General features: G+C 42.8%; 1 protein-coding gene across 4 annotated transcripts in view; it reads right to left on the bottom strand.

Annotated features, from left to right (window-relative positions):
* LOC110496126 (semaphorin-3E) overlaps positions 1-19245 on the bottom strand; it is a 52524-nt gene that overhangs the window by 16284 nt on the left and 16995 nt on the right. For all 4 annotated transcript variants that reach the window (XM_036955513.1, XM_036955515.1, XM_036955514.1 and 1 more), the window contains exons 2-7: positions 13455-13615; positions 12722-12781; positions 12188-12307; positions 7363-7456; positions 6854-6970; positions 4520-4662 (exon numbers count right to left, since the gene is read on the bottom strand). In XM_036955513.1, the coding sequence (XP_036811408.1) occupies positions 4520-4662; positions 6854-6970; positions 7363-7456; positions 12188-12307; positions 12722-12781; positions 13455-13615 (695 nt within the window). The remainder of the gene's footprint in view (positions 1-4519; positions 4663-6853; positions 6971-7362; positions 7457-12187; positions 12308-12721; positions 12782-13454; positions 13616-19245) is intronic.

Raw genomic sequence — 19245 nt, 5'->3', positions numbered from 1 at the left:
CATGAAGTGGAACGACATTTTTTGAATATTTCAAACTTTTTTAACAAATCAAAAACTGAAAAATTGGGCGTGCAAAATTATTCAGCCCTTTACTTTCAGTACAGCAAACTCTCTCCAGAAGTTCAGTGAGGATCTCTGAATGATCCAATGTTGACCTAAATTACTAATGATGATAAATAAAATCCAACTGTGTGTAATCAAGTCTCCGTATAAATGCACCTGCACTGTGATAGTCTCAGAGGTCCGTTAAAAGCGCAGAGAGCATCATGAAGAACAAGGAACACACCAGGCAGGTCCGAGATACTGTTGTGAAGAAGTTTAAAGCCGGATTTGGATACAAAAAGATTTCCCAAGCTTTAAACATCCCAAGGAGCACTGTGCAAGCGATAATATTGAAATGGAAGGAGTATCAGACCACTGCAAATCTACCAAGACCTGGCCGTCCCTCTAAACTTTCAGCTCATACAAGGAGAAGACTGATCAGAGATGCAGCCAAGAGGCCCATGATCACTCTGGATGAACTGCAGAGATCTACAGCTGAGGTGGGAGACTCTGTCCATAGGACAACAATCAGTCGTATATTGCACAAATCTGGCCTTTATGGAAGAGTGGCAAGAAGAAAGCCATTTCTTAAAGATATCCATAAAAAGTGTCGTTTAAAGTTTGCCACAAGCCACCTGGGAGACACACCAAACATGTGGAAGAAGGTGCTCTGGTCAGATGAAACCAAAATTGAACTTTTTGGCAACAATGCAAAACGTTATGTTTGGCGTAAAAGCAACACACCATCCCCACTGTCAAACATGGTGGTGGCAGCATCATGGTTTGGGCCTGCTTTTCTTCAGCAGGGACAGGGAAGATGGTTAAAATTGATGGGAAGATGGATGGAGCCAAATACAGGACCATTCTGGAAGAAAACCTGATGGAGTCTGCAAAAGACCTGAGACTGGGACAGAGATTTGTCTTCCAACAAGACAATGATCCAAAACATAAAGCAAAATCTACAATGGAATGGTTCAAAAATAAACATATCCAGGTGTTAGAATGGCCAAGTCAAAGTCCAGACCTGAATCCAATCGAGAATCTGTGGAAAGAACTGAAAACTGCTGTTCACAAATGCTCTCCATCCAACCTCACTGAGCTCGAGCTGTTTTGCAAGGAGGAATGGGAAAAAATTTCAGTCTCTCGATGTGCAAAACTGATAGAGACATACCCCAAGCGACTTACAGCTGTAATCGCAGCAAAAGGTGGCGCTACAAAGTTTTAACTTAAGGGGGCTGAATAATTTTGCACGCCCAATTTTTCAGTTTCTGATTTGTTAAAAAAGTTTGAAATATCCAATAAATGTCGTTCCACTTCATGATTGTGTCCCACTTGTTGTTGATTCTTCACAAAAAAATACAGTTTTATATCTTTATGTTTGAAGCCTGAATTGTGGCAAAAGGTCGCAAAGTTCAAGGGGTCAAAAGGTCGCAAAGTTCATTTTTACCATTCCTCCTTGCAAAACAGCTCGAGCTCAGTGAGGTTGGATGGAGAGCATTTGTGAACAGCAGTTTTCAGTTCTTTCCACAGATTCTCGATTGGATTCAGGTCTGGACTTTGACTTGGCCATTCTAACACCTGGATATGTTTATTTTTGAACCATTCCATTGTAGATTTTGCTTTATGTTTTGGATCATTGTCTTGTTGGAAGACAAATCTCCGTCCCAGTCTCAGGTCTTTTGCAGACTCCATCAGGTTTTCTTCCAGAATGGTCCTGTATTTGGCTCCATCCATCTTCCCATCAATTTTAACCATCTTCCCTGTCCCTGCTGAAGAAAAGCAGGCCCAAACCATGATGCTGCCACCACCATGTTTGACAGTGGGGATGGTGTGTTCAGCTGTGTTGCTTTCACGCCAAACATAACGTTTTGCATTGTTGCCAAAAAGTTCAATTTTGGTTTCATCTGACCAGAGCACCTTCTTCCACATGTTTGGTGTGTCTCCCAGGTGGCTTCTGGCAAACTTTAAACAACACTTTTTATGGATATCTTTAAGAAATGGCTTTCTTCTTGCCACTCTTCCATAAAGGCCAGATTTGTGCAATATACGACTGATTGTTGTCCTATGGACAGAGTCTCCCACCTCAGCTGTAGATCTCTGCAGTTCATCCAGAGTGATCATGGGCCTCTTGGCTGCATCTCTGATCAGTCTTCTCCTTGTATGAGCTGAAAGTTTAGAGGGACGGCCAGGTCTTGGTAGATTTGCAGTGGTCTGATACTCCTTCCATTTCAATATTATCGCTTGCACAGTGCTCCTTGGGATGTTTAAAGCTTGGGAAATCTTTTTGTATCCAAATCCGGCTTTAAACTTCTTCACAACAGTATCTCGGACCTGCCTGGTGTGTTCCTTGTTCTTCATGATGCTCTCTGCGCTTTTAACGGACCTCTGAGACTATCACAGTGCAGGTGCATTTATACGGAGACTTGATTACACACAGGTGGATTGTATTTATCATCATTTGTCATTTAGGTCAACATTGGATCATTCAGAGATCCTCACTGAACTTCTGGAGAGAGTTTGCTGCACTGAAAGTAAAGGGGCTGAATAATTTTGCACGCCCAATTTTTCAGTTTTTGATTTGTTAAAAAAGTTTGAAATATCCAATAAATGTCGTTCCACTTCATGATTGTGTCCCACTTGTTGTTGATTCTTCACAAAAAAATACAGTTTTATATCTTTATGTTTGAAGCCTGAAATGTGGCAAAAGGTCGCAAAGTTCAAGGGGGCCGAATACTTTCGCAAGGCACTGTATCAGTGCATGTCAGAACAAAAACCAAGCAATGAGGTCGAAGGAATTGTCCGTAGAGCTTAGAGACAGGATTGTGTCGAGGCATAGATATGGGGACGGGTACCAAAACATTTCTGAAGCATTGACTGTCCCCAAGTACACAGTGGCCTCCATCAATCTTAAATGGAAGAAGTTTGGAACACCCAAGATTCTTCCTAGAGCTGGTCGCCTGGCCAAACTGAGCAATCGGGGGAGAAGGGTCTTGGTCAGGGAGATGACCAAGAACCCAATGTTCACTCTGACAGAGCTCTAGAGATCCTCTGTGGAGATGGGAGAACCTTTCAGTAGGACAACCATCTCTGCACCACTCCACCAATCAGGCCTTTACGGAGACAGAAGTCACTCCTCAGTAAAAGGTACATGACAGCCTGCTTGGAGTTTGACAAAAGGCACCTAAAGACTCTCAGACCATGAGAAACTGTATTTTATGGTCTGATGAAACCAAGATTGGCCTGAATGCCAAGCGTCACATGTGGAGGAAACCTGGCACCATCCCTAAGGTGAAGCATGGTGGTGGCAGCATCATGCTGTGGGGATGTTTTTCAGTGGCAGGGCAACTTCAAACAGCCAAGACAAAGCAGGAGTGGCTTTGGGTTAAGTCTCTGAATGTCCTTGGGTGGCACAGCCAGAGCCCGGACTTGAACACGATAAAACATCTCTGGAGAGACCTGAAAATTGTTGTGCAGCAACGCTCCCCATCTAACCTGACAGAGCTTGAGAGGATCTGCATAGAATAATGGGAGAAATTCTCCAATTACAGTTGTGCCAAGCTTGTAGTGTCATACCCAAGAAGACATGAGGCTGTAATCGCTGCCAAAGATGCTTCAACAAAGTAAATCGTATGTAAATGTGATATTTCTGTTTAGTTTTTTTTAATAAATTAGCAAAAGTCCAAAAATTAGATTTTGCTCTGTCATTATGGTGTATTTTGTGTTATTAATCATTTTTAGAATAACAAAATGTGGAAAATGTCAAGGGGTCTGAATACTTTCCGAAGGCACAGTATGTTTGGAACAAATCCAACACAACATACCACTCTCCATATTTTCAAGCATAGTGGTGGCTGCACCATGTTATCGGTATGCTTGAAATCGTTAAGGACTGGAGAGTTTTTCAGGATAAAAAATAAACGGAACGGAGCTAATCACAGGTAAAATCTTATAGGAAAACTGGTTCAGTCTGCTTTCCACCTGACACCTGGAGATGAATTCACCTTTCAGCAGGACAGTAACCTAAATCATAAGGCCAAATCTACGCTGTAGTTACTTCCAAAGAAGACATTAAATGTTTGTGAGTGGCTGAGTTACAGTTTTAACTTCAATCTGCTTGAAAATCTATGGCAAGACTATGGTTGTCTAGTAACGGTCAACAACCAATTTCACAGAGCATGAAGAATTTTGAAAAGATTGTAACATGCATTGACTCATGGGTGTGAATATTTGTGGAAATAAGATAATTATGTATTTCATTTTCTATAAATTTACAAGAATTTCTAAAAACACGTTTTCACTTTTTCATTATGTGGTATTGTGTATGGTATTGTGTATGATTTTTTTTAAATACATTTTTAACTCAGGCTGTAACACAACAAAATGTGGAATAAGTGAAGGGGTATGAATACTTTGAAGGCACTGTATATGGGGATATTCTGGCATGCAGGATAAAGCAAAGCATTAGTTCCGTTCTCACCGCACAGACCCGTCCCACCCTGGTGTAAACAGCCTTGTTAACCCCCTCTGCGTCCGTCCCTCTCTCCGTGAAGAAGAAGTAGACCTTGTCATCATCCCTGTCATTGTTATCAGGAATCACCACCGACCCAATAAACTTCGGCTCTGGAGGAAAGATGACAGTTTCAGAAAGAGAAGTTGAAATTGACCATGTAATGTAATTAAGCTTTCCAGTACAAACCTTACTGTGCTGTCCTGGAAATGTCACACAATCTACTTTAATTCAACTTTATTTAGGCATGAAAGCATATACACTGAGAGTACAAAACATCAAGAACACCTGCTTTTTCCATGTCATAGACTGAACAGGTTTATTCAGGTGAATGCAGTGTAGATGAAGGGGAGGAGACAGGTTAAAAAAAGGATTTTGAAGCCTTGAGCCAAACGAGACATGGATATTGTGTATGTGTCAGTGGAGGCTGCTGAGGGGAGGACAGCTCATAACAGATAATGGAATGGTATGAAACACTTTCCAGCCATTACACTACATTTCAGCCAGGTAAGTGTGCAATTCAGAGGGTGAACTCAATATTAGGAAGGTGTTCCTAAAGTTTGGTATACTCAGAGTATACTCTATAGTTTGTGGAAAAAGGTACTGTTGGTATTATTATTGTAAATATATGTTTAATCCTCCGTTATTAAGACAATGGAAAGGTCAGATGCTTTATAATCTAAATGTTGAAAGTGAGTGGGCAACGGAGAGAAACAAAATGGTGCAGTTTGAGGCCATGTGGAAGAGAGTGGTGCGGGCGCTGGAGATGGGGGTGTGAGCAGGTGGGTCTGGGCAGGTGTGACGTTGTTGATGTTTGTGTGACATTGAAGTTTGTATGTGTATGTTCTGTATTGTAAAAAAAATATGAAATAACATTGTTAAAAAAATGAAATACATGTTTAAGTATTCAGTGTAGTATCCATTTGGGAAAATTAAAAAAGTGTTAAAAGTTTTAAAAAGCACTTACTTTAAGAGAACTTGTATCAACATAAGCAAATAGGAAATTCCCCATGTCACAGAGATTCAATAGGGACTACACCATCATTTCTGCTGTTAATTAAGAGAGAATTCTGCTCACGCAATTGATATTTGTGAAATAAGGTAAGCTATGACTTCACTGTGTTTTTGATTAACCCCCAGACTGAAATGTTAAAGGTAGGCATATGATATGTAGAATTCGCTCCGACATTACCTGGTAGCTCAAATTCTAAAATGTTCACCTAATTTCAGTTTAAAAGTGTAGAGAATCATTGCACAATCTAAACTGATGGGAAAATATTTTCAATGACCCAAAATATCTTATTTTTAGCTGTTTGAAGCTGGTGTACAAAAGAGCAAAAATAAGTAAAAGCTCAATTTAAGGACCGGGAGAAGCATAGAAATAGCACAAGTAGAACGGAACTACCACTTATCACACTTGATTTCAATGAGAATGAAAGATATATCAATAACACTTCTATGTGAATTTGGTTGTGTCACCACAAAGCAACATACTGGACGTCTTCAGTATGTAGTATATAGTTATTCAGAAGTTAAACATGTTTCAGGCCTAAAAGTTCATGGTTCATTTTTCATTTGTTTCCTCATTGGGGGCAGCAGGTAGCCTAGGGGTTAGAGTGTTGGGCCAGTAACAAATGGTTGCTAGATCAAATCCCAGAGGTGACAAGGTAAAAACCTGCCATTATGCCCCTGAACAAGGCACTGTTCCTAGGCTGTCATTGTTAGTAAAAATGTGTTCTTAACTGACTTGCCTAGTTAAATAAAACAATTGGAAAGGCATTCATACCTATTGATGACTGCAGGTGCTGCTGGAGCCAGCATTGTAAGAGCATGGTTAATAACTCAACTATTTTGTGTGCAGGAATTTGTCATGGTCATTTTATTTCCTAATACATATATCTATATAGTATCCAATCCTACAGTACACATTCATTGAGGACCGCTACGTCACGAAAATAACCCATGTTGCTAACGATCGTGGTGAGACTGTATATGTTGAAGTCGTGGGATCAGATGGAGCCAAGGTCGGTCATGTGATTCACTATTGAGACATATGAAAGTTTGCTACGATAAAGGGATGGTTACAGTTACTCTCTTCACGTGAATGTTCATCAAAAATGCATTGACCATAATCACAGTGTACTGGTCAGAGGTTTATTTATTTTTTACATTTGATCTTGTCCTGGTGGTAAATGGAACAATCTGGAAACCTGATGAATAACTAAATCAATACAATCTAATTAAAGTAATTTCAACATATTATTATCTACATCAAACCTGATACATAAATGCCCAGCCACTGACCATTGAGCTGTTGTCTGTCGTCTCTCTCAGTGCGTGTGTAGCTCTGGTTGTTCAGTCGACACAGAGCTGCGTCATTCTCCCAGTAGTCTGTGTACAGGCCAATATACAGCTCTCCTCCTAACAAACACACAGAGAAGTATATAAACCAGATGTTTCACAGGAGTTTTACACTTCTGTTTTTTCACACAGACATACAATGAATAACAAAATTACAATCAATTGCAAATGTTGGTGATTCTGAGAAACTATGTTTAGTTATTTATCACAATCAATACTTTATTTCCACATGGTGGCAGCATTGTGCTAAAACTAAACCTGTCCCAGAGCACTGTGCAATACTCAGTAACAGCAATTCTACTAGACTAGAGTACGAGTCTTGAAAAGGGTTAGGGTTAACGTGCCTGACTGAGACAGAGAGACAACTGGGATAAGAACATACTGTGTCATGAAACACAAAAGAAGGTAGAAAGTGAAAGAACAGAAGTGAATTATGTGCTAGGTATTCTTACTGTCCAGGGTGGATGTAACGGGGCTGTTGTGGTCGTAGGGACATCTCCCTCTGCCGCTCTCTATACTCTGCTCCTCCAGCTCAAACTGCCTGACCTGGGGACAAAAAAGTAGCAGTGAGAACACACACAGCGACATCCCTGAGCTTGACCTTAGCGTGCCTGGTGCCAGAGGAAGATTCTTTGCTTTTCCTGATGGTGCTGTTGTCACAGGTCCTCTCAGACTGACCGTGGATTATATCACAGCCCAAACAAACACACTCCCTCTCTCTCAGAGGACACACAAACTACCTCTAAGTACCAACTCCCTCTCTCTCAGAGGACACACAAACTACCTCTAAGTACCAACTCCCTCTCTCTCAGAGGACACACAAACTACCTCTAAGTACCAACTCCCTCTCTCTCAGAGGACACACAAACTACCTCTAATTACCAACTCCCTCTCTCTCTCTCTCTCTCTCTCTCTCTCTCTCTCTCGCTCTCTCTCACACACACACACTCTTGCTTCTCTCTCTCTCTCTCTCTCTTGCTTCTCTCTCTCTCTTGCTTCTCTCTCTCTCTCTCGCTTCTCTCTCTCAATTCAATTCAATTCAATTCAAGGGCTTTATTGGCATGGGAAACATGTGTTAACATTGCCAAAGCAAGTGAGGTAGATAATATATAAAGTGAATATATAAAGTGAAAAACAATAACAATTAACAGTAAACTCTCTCTCTCTCTCTCTCTCTCTCTCTCTCTCTCTCTCACACACACTCTTGCTTCTCTCTCTCTCTCACCCTTGCTTCTCTCTCTCTTGCTTCTCTCTCTCTTTCTTGCTTCTCTCTCTCTCTCTCTCTCTCTCTTTCTCTCTCTCTCTCACTCACACACTCTTGCTTCACTCTCTCTGTCTCTCTCTCACACTCTTGCTTCTCTCTCTCCCTGTCTCTCTCTCACACTCTTGCTTCTCTCTCTCTCTCGCTCTCTCTCTCTCACACACACGCTTACTTCTCTCTCTCTCACACTCTTGCTTCTCTCTCTCTCTCTCTCTCTCTCTCTCTCTCTCTCTCACTCTTGCTTCTCTCTCTCTCTCTTTCTCACTCACACACCTTTGCTTCTCTCTCTCTCTGTCTCTCTCTCACACTCTTGCTTCTCTCTCTCTCTCTCTCTCTCTCTCTCTCTCTCTCTCTCTCTCTCTCTCTCACACTCTTGCTTCTCTCTCTCTCTCTCTCTCTCTCTCTCACTCTTGCTTCTCTCTCTCTCTTGCTTCTCTCTCTCTCTCTTGCTTCTCTCTCTCTCTCTTTCTCTCTCTCTCTCACTCACACACTCTTGCTTCTCTCTCTCTGTCTCTCTCTCACACTCTTGCTTCTCTCTCTCTCTCTCTCTCTCTCTCTCTCTCTTTCGCTTCTCTCTCTCCCCCATTTCTTAGAAGACACATAAACTAACTGCCAGTAGGCTACCATTGTCACGCCCTGACCTTAGAGATCCTTTTTATTCTCTATTTTGGTTAGGTCAGGGTGTGACTAGGCTGGGTAGTCTAGTTTTTTCAAGTCTATGTTGGCCTGGTATGGTTCCCAATCAGAGGCAGCTGTCTATCGTTGATCTTGTTTTTCTGTAGTGCCTGTGAACACTGCATTTACTTCACGTTTTGTATTGTTTTTGGTGACTTTCATTTATTAAAACACGTGGAACTCTACGCACGCTGCACCTTGGTCCATTTAGTGTGTCAACGATCGTGACAACCATAGATTAATAAAATGTCAATGTTTTACCTACAGATTCCATATTACTGTATCTCATATTACTGTATTGACTGTATTTTTATTATTAAAAAAATTAAATGTATTATTTGTGCAGTTCTCTATTAAAATGTTTGTTATTTGTTACATTTGACTGTTTATTAAAACCTAGCATTACTACAAATGTTTCTGAAATTGAGACAGATATATAGTATTGAATAAATACATTGAACAATCTCTTTCATAATTTTGTTAAACAATAAAAGCTCATTTACCAACATTTAAAATGGATATATAGCATTTTTGAAAAAATCTCGTCATTTATATCACTCCTTGTGTAGCTCTGTGTTTCACTGTCAGGTGAATAAACAAACTCCCCTTCTCTCTCTCTCTCAGGAGACACAAACTGACCAGTGGATGTGTTGCGGTATTTACGGATCATTTAAGAAAGACTGCATGTGTCCCAAAGAACAGATGACGAGACTGAGCCAAACCAGCAGCAAGTCCTTCTGAATGTGTTCATACATTTATTAGGTTCACCACCCCGTTCACAAAAATGGTTTGTTCCTGCAGACAGTGAGTCACGTGGCCGTGGCTTGCTATATAAAGCAGGGAGACAGGCATCCAGTTACTGTTCGCTCGAACGTTAGAATGGCTAAAACGAGTGACCTGGGCAAAAAACATCCGGTCATTGGCAGTCCTGTGGGCAAAAACAGCTTGTTGATGAGATGTCAAAGGAGAAAGGCAAAAAGTACAACAATGGTGTGCAGAACGGCATCTTGGAACTCACAACTCATTGGTCCTTGTCACGGATGGGCTATTTCAGCAGACGACCAGTCCACACCGGGTATCCATGGCCACAGGAACTAGGGGTGCTCAGGGTGCTGCAGCACCCCCTGAAAAATCATAATTATATATTGTGATTTTCTTCACTCCAATTCGCATACCTCTTGTAACGGATCTCGTCCTCCTCTTCTGAGGAGGAGTAGCGAGAAGGATCGGAGGACCAATGCGCAGCGTGGTAAGTGTCCATAATGTTTAATCAAACACAACAGAACACTGGAACAAAACAATAAACGTGAATAAATGAAACAGTCCTGTGTGGTAACAAACACTGACACGGAAGACAAACACTCAAAACTCAAAAGTGAAACCAGGCTACCTAAGTTTGATTCTCAATCAGGGACAACAATTGACAGCTGCCTCTGATTGAGAACCATACTAGGCCAAACACAGAAATCCCAAATTATAGAAAAACGAACATAGAAAACCCACCCAACTCACGCCCTGACCATACTAAAACAAAGACATAACAAAGGAACTAAGGTCAGAACGTGACAGTACCCCCACCCCCCCAAAGGTGCGGACTCCGGCCGCAAAACCTAAACCTATAGGGGAGGGTCTGGATGGGTGTCTATGTTCGTTTTTCTATAATTTGGGATTATAGTCTCAAATTCAGTTTCCACATCACTAAGGAATTATCATGGTCCACACACCCTCATGAAGAGGGCATGACAACGCCTCTACCCCTTCAGAATGCTGAAAAGGGCCCTCGGATCCTCAAAAAGTTCTACAGCTGCACCATTGAGAGCATCTTGACTGGCTGCATCATCGCTTGGTATGGCAAATGCTTGGCATCTGATCTCAAGGCGCTACAGAGGGTAGTGAGTACAGGCCAGCACATCACTGGGCCCAGCTTCCTGCCATCCAGGACCTTCCTGCCATCCAGGACCTCTGTTAAAGACTCCAACCACCCAAGTCATTGACTGTTCCCTCTGCTACCGTACGGCAAGCGGTACTGATGCACCAAGTCTGGAACCAATAGGACACTGAACAGCTTCTACCCCCCTTCTACCCCAAGCCATGTTTCATGAGCTGAAATGAAAGATCCCAGACATTTTCCATAAGCACAAAAAGCTTATTTCTCTCAAATTTGTTTACATCCCTGTTAGTGAGCATTTTTTCTTTGCCAAGATAATCCATTCACCTGACAGGTGTGGCATATCAAGAAAATTATTAAACAGCATGATCAATACACAGATGCACCTTGTGCTGGGTACAATAAAAGGCCACTCTAAAATGTGCAGTTTTGTGACACAACACAATGCCACAGATGTCTGAAGTTTTTCTCTGCCACAAGCCGTCTACTACGGAGTTTTAGAGAATTTGGCAGTACATCCAACCTTCCTCACAACCGCAGACCAATTGTATGGCGTTGTGTGGTAAGCGGTTTGATGATGTCTACATTGGGAACAGAGTGCCCCGTGGTGGCGGTGGAGTTGTGGTATGGGCAGGCAAAAGCTACGGACAACGAACACAATTGCATTTTATCGATGGCAATTTGAATGCACAGAGATATTGAGACGAGATCCTGAGGCCCATTGTGAGGCCCATTGTTTTAATGTGTCTGTGACCAACAGATGCATTTCTGTATTCCCAGTCATGTGAAATCCATAGATTAGGGCCTAATAAAATAATTTAAATTGAGTAATTTGCTTATATGAACTGTTACTCAGTAAAATCTTTGAAATTGTTGCATGTTGCATTTATATAATAGCTACCCGGACTATCTGTATTGACCCTTTTTGCACTCATCACATACACTGCTGTTACTTTTTATTATCATTCCTCTTGCCTAGGCACTTTATCCCTATGTATATGTACATATCTACCCCAATTACCACGTATCCCTGCACATCGACATGGTACTGCTGCCCCGTGTATGTCGCCAAGTTATCATTACTCATTTTGTATTGTTCTTTGTATTATTATTTTCCTGTTGTTCTATTTTTTCTTTCTCTCTGCATTGTTGGGAAGGGCCTATAAGTAAGCATTTCACTGTTAGTCTAAACCTGTTGTTTACGAAGCATGTAACAAAAACAATTTGATTTTAGTCAGAATTTTGCGTGTGCAAGAATGTTTTCTTGGCACACGTTAGGTCCCTTAATACCAATTGAGCAACTTTTCCATGCCCTGAAGAATTCAGGCTGTTCTGTAGGCAAAGGGGCTGCCACCCAGTACTAGATGTGTGTACCTAATAAACTGACCATTGAGTGTATATCAGACCCAATGGTAACTCCAAGTCAACAAACAACCCTCCCAACCCTGCTCACCTGTCCTGTGTGTCCCACCCTGATTTTGGCACAGTGAGGATTAAATGCTCCTGTTCCGCATGCCAACAGGTGGGTGGTGTTATACCGATGCAGCACCTTGATGTAGTTAGCACACTCTGGCTGTAGGGAGAGAGAGAGGGCAGAGGGATAGAGGAAGGTAGAGGGGAGCAGGGAGGGAGGGAGGGAGGGCAGAGGGATGGAGGAAGGTAGAGGGGAGCAGGGAGGGAGGGAGGGAGGGCAGAGGGATGGAGGAAGGTAGAGGGGAGCAGGGAGGGAGGGCAGAGGGATGGAGGAAGGTAGAGGGGAGCAGGGAGGGAGGGAGGGAGGGCAGAGGGATGGAGGAAGATAGAGGGGAGCAGGGAGGGAGGGAGGGAGGGCAGAGGGATGGAGGAAAGTAGAGGGGAGCAGGCAGGGACAAGCAGGATGGAGGAAGGGAGAGTGGTTAGGTATGTATTTGAAGGGTAAACTATGACACATTACATTTTTGAATAAATTATGGAGTGCTACAAACGTAGAATGATCAGATGATGTTACCTTCTCTCTGCCTTTCATCAGACAATCTTCTACCTGCGACACAGAGCTGGCCCAGTCGATCTGGGGAGAAATGACAATACATAACACACCAACACATGCATATCCACATGCACATGTACACACACTCACATACACAATGTATGTCTGTTTGACTGGTCTGCATCATAACATGTTGTGTCATGTATGTCCCTCTCTATCATCATTAAAGATACTCTCTCATCAGTGATAAAAGATACACATGTATTTACAACAATAATAATCTCGATTACCTAATAATAATGACTCAGTAGGAAATGGACAATTATAATCGCATTATTTTCTCTACATTACAGATATGTTTCGTAGTCAGTTATCCTGCCCTTTATGTCATTGTTTAACATAATTAAACATAATTAAAGTTAATAACACCTTATTATAACACACTCAACTATTACTTCAACCTCCTCGAGGAAACAGTTGGATCTGACAGCCATTATTACACGTATATAGGGCTGGAGAAGGACTGGTAATACGGAGACAAGTCCACCTAGCCTATCAGAGGTTAAGGGGGCAGACCTGGCATATGGCAGCATCTGTGTCCAACTGTGTGCTCTTTATGGAAAGACTCCTTGGTAATATAATGAGGATGCACAAACACATACACTCTGTTTAGGTAACCTAATGACCTTGAGGGGTAAGAGTTCAAGTCCCCTCCACACACGAACAGACAGACTGACAGACAGGCCTACAGTACCTCTCTGTGTTGGTGGTTAACTCTCTCCAGGCTGAGGGAGTACATGATGTTTTTAGCCCCTACGTACAGCCTTTCATGGGCCTCGTCCAACAGCATGGTCTGGGGCTGCAGGGAGGGACCTGGTCCCTGAAACACCCACGTCCTGTTCAGATCCCATAACTCTGCACAGGGAGAGAGAAGAAAGAGAGAGAAAGAGAGACGGGAGAGAGAGTAAGAGAGAGAGAGAGTAAGAGAGAGAGAGAGAGAGAGAGAGATAGAGAGAGAGAGAGAGAGAAAGAGAGAGAAAGAGAGAGAAAGAGAGAGAGAGAGAGAGAGAGAGAGAGAGAGAGAGAGAGAGAGAGAGAGAGAGAGAGAGAGAGAGAGAGAGAGGAGAGAGAGATTAGGAGAGAGAGACTATTACAAGTCTATAGGCCATGCTTTCAGAACAAGCTTTCAAAGTTACACAACCAGTAGGATACAGTGGTGCCCACATGATCGAAGGCTTGTAAAATGTGAAAAATGTAACTACTTTATATCAGAAATCTGCACTCCGTGTAATAGCATACCTTCAAGCACTTTAACCAACATTATGTAAAAGAAGAGTTTCTGTGATGAATGTACATTTTTTCACTGGCTGTTTAGCATCAGCATAACAAATCGCACACCCTAAAGTGCTTTGTCCATCTGTGTGTGTGTGTGTGTGTGTGTGTGTGTGTGTGTGTGTGTGTGTGTGTGTGTGTGTGTGTGTGTGTGTGTGTGTGTGTGTGTGTGTGTGTGTGTGTGTGTGTGTGTGTGCGTGCGTGCGTGTGTTTTAAAGCTGAGCAATTACCCTGTCACATAGATTCCTGAAAGCTGCCCCAAATCCAACACTGTCTTGTACATTGTTCAAATGTTGCTGTATCATATGTTATGAACTTGAAGATACTAATCAGGAAGAACACTAGTCACATCCCAAAGCTTCTCCCAGAAGAACTCGGTAAGAACTCGGATGTAATGCCTGGGAAAGATGTTGTGATTGCTGAATGGGATATTTGATACTCACAGCCAAGCCTATCAGCTGTCTCGAGGGGAGGAAGTCATTTAATCAGACAGGAAACGGAACTGTTGTCTTTATCTGACCTTGGGTAGCGGTTGCCCTTAGGCACCGATCTAGGATCAGCTTACAGTCCTCAAATCCTAACTTGAACCATTGGGAGAATAATTTAAAACGGGCCTTAGATCAGTTTCTAGAGGCGACTTCTTCCTTCTGCCTTTAAGTTGTATTTATCCTATTGTGTCACTAGACCGTGAGTTTGATTAGGAGGGTGAAGTTTAATATTGACTGAACACATGGGTCACGCACACACACACACACACACACACACACACACACACACACACACACACACACACACACACGCACACACACACACACATACACACACACACACATTCACATATTTTCCCTCTAATCAAACCTGTCAGGTCTGCCTTCGATCATGTCTACCAGAGCCAGGAGCTACAGCCCCAGCGAGGGTCACATCCTGTGGGCTGTGGTGGGTTGCATGCCCTGGGCCCTAGAGCACGACTGGATGTCCTTGTGGACGATGAGACAGAGTCTGGAGTGTGTTAGGAAACCCCCTAAAGCTTCGTAGCGTCATGCAGAGCAGTCCAGGACACGGGTGGTTTATATGATCAAATGAGACTCTCTATTTGTATTCCTCCCTTTCCCAAATTGGAGCTGCCATTTTTTCTTGCCCAGACGAGAGGAGAATACTCCTGGCTACCATAACCATCACCTCCCCCTACCTGTCTCCTCAGACGGAACTTCTCTGGGGTTATATGTCAAGATTTAAGTAACTGCCAGTGTTTCAGGAGTGGGGGTTCTGTGATTTGTTATTTCAGCATCTGTGTTTTTAGTAGCATTACATCTACTACAGTATTAGATGTCTCGGTAGAGACCAATAGATTCGGTTTATTTTTCTGGTTTTAGATTTCTCTGGTAGATCCATTCTGTTTGTTTTGCTAGCATTAGAGATCTGTGTGGTAGAAACAGAGTGAAGGTTTGTTTAAAGAGGTATTAGATCTCTAGGTGCTGTTAGGATTGAGATTAGTCTGATTGTTTTGGTAGCGTCATTGATCTCAAACAGTGTGTGTGTATGTGTTTAAAAAATAAAAATTGCCGTTAGATCTCTATGGTGTAGACAGAGGGGATATGGTGGTGCTGATATGCCAGTGCCCAGACACGCTTCCTGTAATGATCTAAACCAGACAGTTACAGCTCTTAAAAGGCATGCAACTAGCACGCATTCAAGCACACACATACACTCCTGCACACACACATACACACACATGCACGCACACATACACCTGCACGCACACACATACACACAGATGCATGCAGGCACATGTGGCACGCAAACACACATACGTGGCGCTCACACACAAGTGAGGCACACTCACACACCTCCAGATGTAACACACTATGGAATGTGTAATGCTTCAGCTGACGATAACAAGGACAGACGTGTAGTGGAGCAGGAGGGAGTTTGTCATCCACTGAGGGAATGATGGGAACTGAATGGGATAGGTTAACATTCACTGAGGGAAAGAATGGGAACTGAATGGGATAAATTAACATCCACTGAGGGAATGATGGGAACTGAATGGGATAAGTTAACATCCACTGACAGAATGATGGGAACTGAATGGGATAAGTTAACATCCACTGAGGGAATGATGGGAACTGAATGGGATAGGTTAACATTCACTGAGGGAAAGAATGGGAACTGAATGGGATAAGTTAACATCCACTGACGGAATGATGGGAACTGAATGGGATAAGTTAACATCCACTGACGGAATGATGGGAACTGAATGGGATAAGTTAACATCCACTGAGGGAATGATGGGAACTGAATGGGATAATTAATTAAATTAAATTCATTGTTTTCTATAATTAAGTTTCCTTTTACTGTAAACCACTACATTTTTTTGTTTGAGTGTCGAATGTGTGCATTTTTGGCAACATACTATCTAAAAGTGAATAAGTCATCTTTACTTTAAAGAATGTACAGAACGTACAGTAGAAAAAAATAGTAAGTGACAGAATTGCTGCAGTAAAAGCTTTATTAGCAACATGAAATTGCTGCCATTGATCAACAACACATCCAACATACATGGCCTTTGGTTCAACAACACATCCAACATACATGGCCTTTGGTTCAACAACACATCCAACATACATGGCCTTTGGTTCAACAACACATCCAACATACATGGCCTTTGGTTCAACAACACATCCAACATACATGGCCTTTGGTTCAACAACACATCCAACATACATGGCCTTTGGATCAACAACACATCCAACATACATGGCCTTTGGTTCAACAACACATCCAACATACATGGCCTTTGGTTCAACAACACATCCAACATACATGGCCTTAGGTTCAACAACACATCCAACATACATGGCCTTAGGTTCAACAACACATGCAACATACATGGCCTTTGGTTCAACAACACATCCAACATACATGGCCTTTGGTTCAACAACACATCCAACATACATGGCCTTTGGTTCAACAACACATCCAACATACATGGCCTTTGGGTCAACAACACATCCAACATACATGGCCTTTGGTTTCCTAATGTGTAAAAAGAAAACACATTTCCGGTAATAAAGGGACAGAAGGGATCAAACACTAAAATGCCCAGTCGCGTTCTAATCTATATCTAATCTAATCTCTTATGTCGTCTTTCGCTATGCACCTTGGATAGAAATGCTTGTCCTGCCTTATCCACCCCTGGCAGTCTTCAGCTGAGATGTCTCTGCAGCCAGCATCCACTGCATCCAGAAGGGACATTTGGTCATGTTGCCGATGTTCATACACTTTCCACCTCCAGGAAGAAAAAAAATGAGGAAAGGCGAGTAAAGGGGGAGGAAAGGGGAAACCATTCTTAGATGGGCTGCAAACCAGTTTGTGATTGCATGTGAATGGTGGAATGCTACATTGTCCCAGGCAATCACAACTGTCTTCATGTTTCCTCCCAGCTGTTCCCTTTCTGCTTCTGGCACCAGTTGTTGGTGGAGGCCTTCTAAAAACAAAAGAAGACGCTCAGTGTTGTAGGGACCAATCTGGACCAAACCAGCACTCCAGATTGCAGTACACATTGTGATATTTGCTCCTCTCAGACCCGACACATCAACATTGGCCCTTTTCCCGATGACGTTTCTTCCCCGCCCTTTTCTTGCCAGGTTAAACCCTGCCTCGGCTACATCAATTATTTCATGTGGGTTCTGATTCTCCTCCAACTCCATGACTCTCTGAAAGAAATCACAAGACAATATGTGTAAATGCTTTTCAGTATGTCCTACTGTATGTACTGTAACCCATGTTTACATGTAGAGGAGCATAGTATAAAACTCACTATAGGAACAAGACATATTGGATAAACCATACCTGGACATCTTGATGCCGGAGTTCCCTGACCTGCTCACTGTTCCTTTCAACAGGAACTGTGTACAACTGTTTCATTCAGAGTCCAAGCCATGGTAGTCAGGCTGATGTTTTCCACACTGTGAAATACCAGGTTGTCCTCTACAATTCTGCTCTGAATTTCTCTCAGTTTTATTGCATTGTCAGCAATGGCCAATCCTACAACGGCATGCTCTTGGTCTTCACTGAAGAGCTTTCCTCTTCCCCCAGAGAGAGGAAGATGTTGCGTCCTTTAGAGGAACAAATACAACATATGTATTTGTATTGGGACTGGTGGCCTACAGTTACTGTGGGACATAGCAACAGCAATGATAGAAGAAGCCCTTGTGAAATGTGTTACTTACCTGTTGGTTTGTTGAAAATTCCGGATAATGGAAGCCACGGTTGACCGTCTGTGATTAGGCTGGACTCTTTGACCAGCCTCTCTCAGTGATAGAACATGGTTTATCACATGGTCTATGATGGTGGCTCTTATTTCATCAGTGACAACAGCGCTTACTCTCCTTTGAACACCACCATGCAATCTTACTCCTCTCCCCCTAACTCTCCCTCTCCTTTGTCCTGGTCCAGCTACTCCTCTCCTTGGTCTAACTACTCCGATCCTTGGTCCAACTACTCCTCTGCCTGGTCCAACTACTCCTCTTCCAGGTCAAACTACTCCTCTACCTAGTCCAGCTACTCCTCTCCCTGGTCCAACTACTCCTCTACCTGGTCCAGCTACTCCTCTACCTGGTCCAACTACTCCTCTACCTGGTCCAACTACTCCTCTGCCTGGTCCAACTACTCCTCTTCCAGGTCAAACTACTCCTCTACCTAGTCCAGCTACTCCTCTCCCTGGTCCAACTACTCCTCTACCTGGTCCAGCTACTCCTCTCCCTGGTCCAACTACTCCTCTACCTGGTCCAACTACTCCTCTGCCTGGTCCAACTACTCCTCTTCCAGGTCAAACTACTCCTCTACCTAGTCCAGCTACTCCTCTCCCTGGTCCAACTACTCCTCTACCTGGTCCAGCTACTCCTCTACCTGGTCCAACTACTCCTCTACCTGGTCCAGCTACTCCTCTACCTGGTCCAACTACTCCTCTACCTGGTCCAGCTACTCCTCTACCTGCTCCAACTACTCCTCTACCTGGACATACTTTTTTCTTTTTCTGCTCCTCTGTGTTGTTCTGTATCCACATTGAACAGAATCAATCCAAAGAGTCTCCTTTTTACTGTGTGTGTCGATGTAATTGAAAGAACCTCAACACCTGGCTATGTCTCCGATTGAGATTGGAATCAGCTGTGGTTTTCCTATTTTAAACAACTTACAGTAAATCAGCTATT

This window comes from Oncorhynchus mykiss, chromosome 2, assembly GCF_013265735.2.
Source record: "Oncorhynchus mykiss isolate Arlee chromosome 2, USDA_OmykA_1.1, whole genome shotgun sequence".
Taxonomy (NCBI): Eukaryota; Metazoa; Chordata; class Actinopteri; order Salmoniformes; family Salmonidae; genus Oncorhynchus; species Oncorhynchus mykiss.
This window is presented reverse-complemented; position numbering and strand designations above follow the sequence as displayed.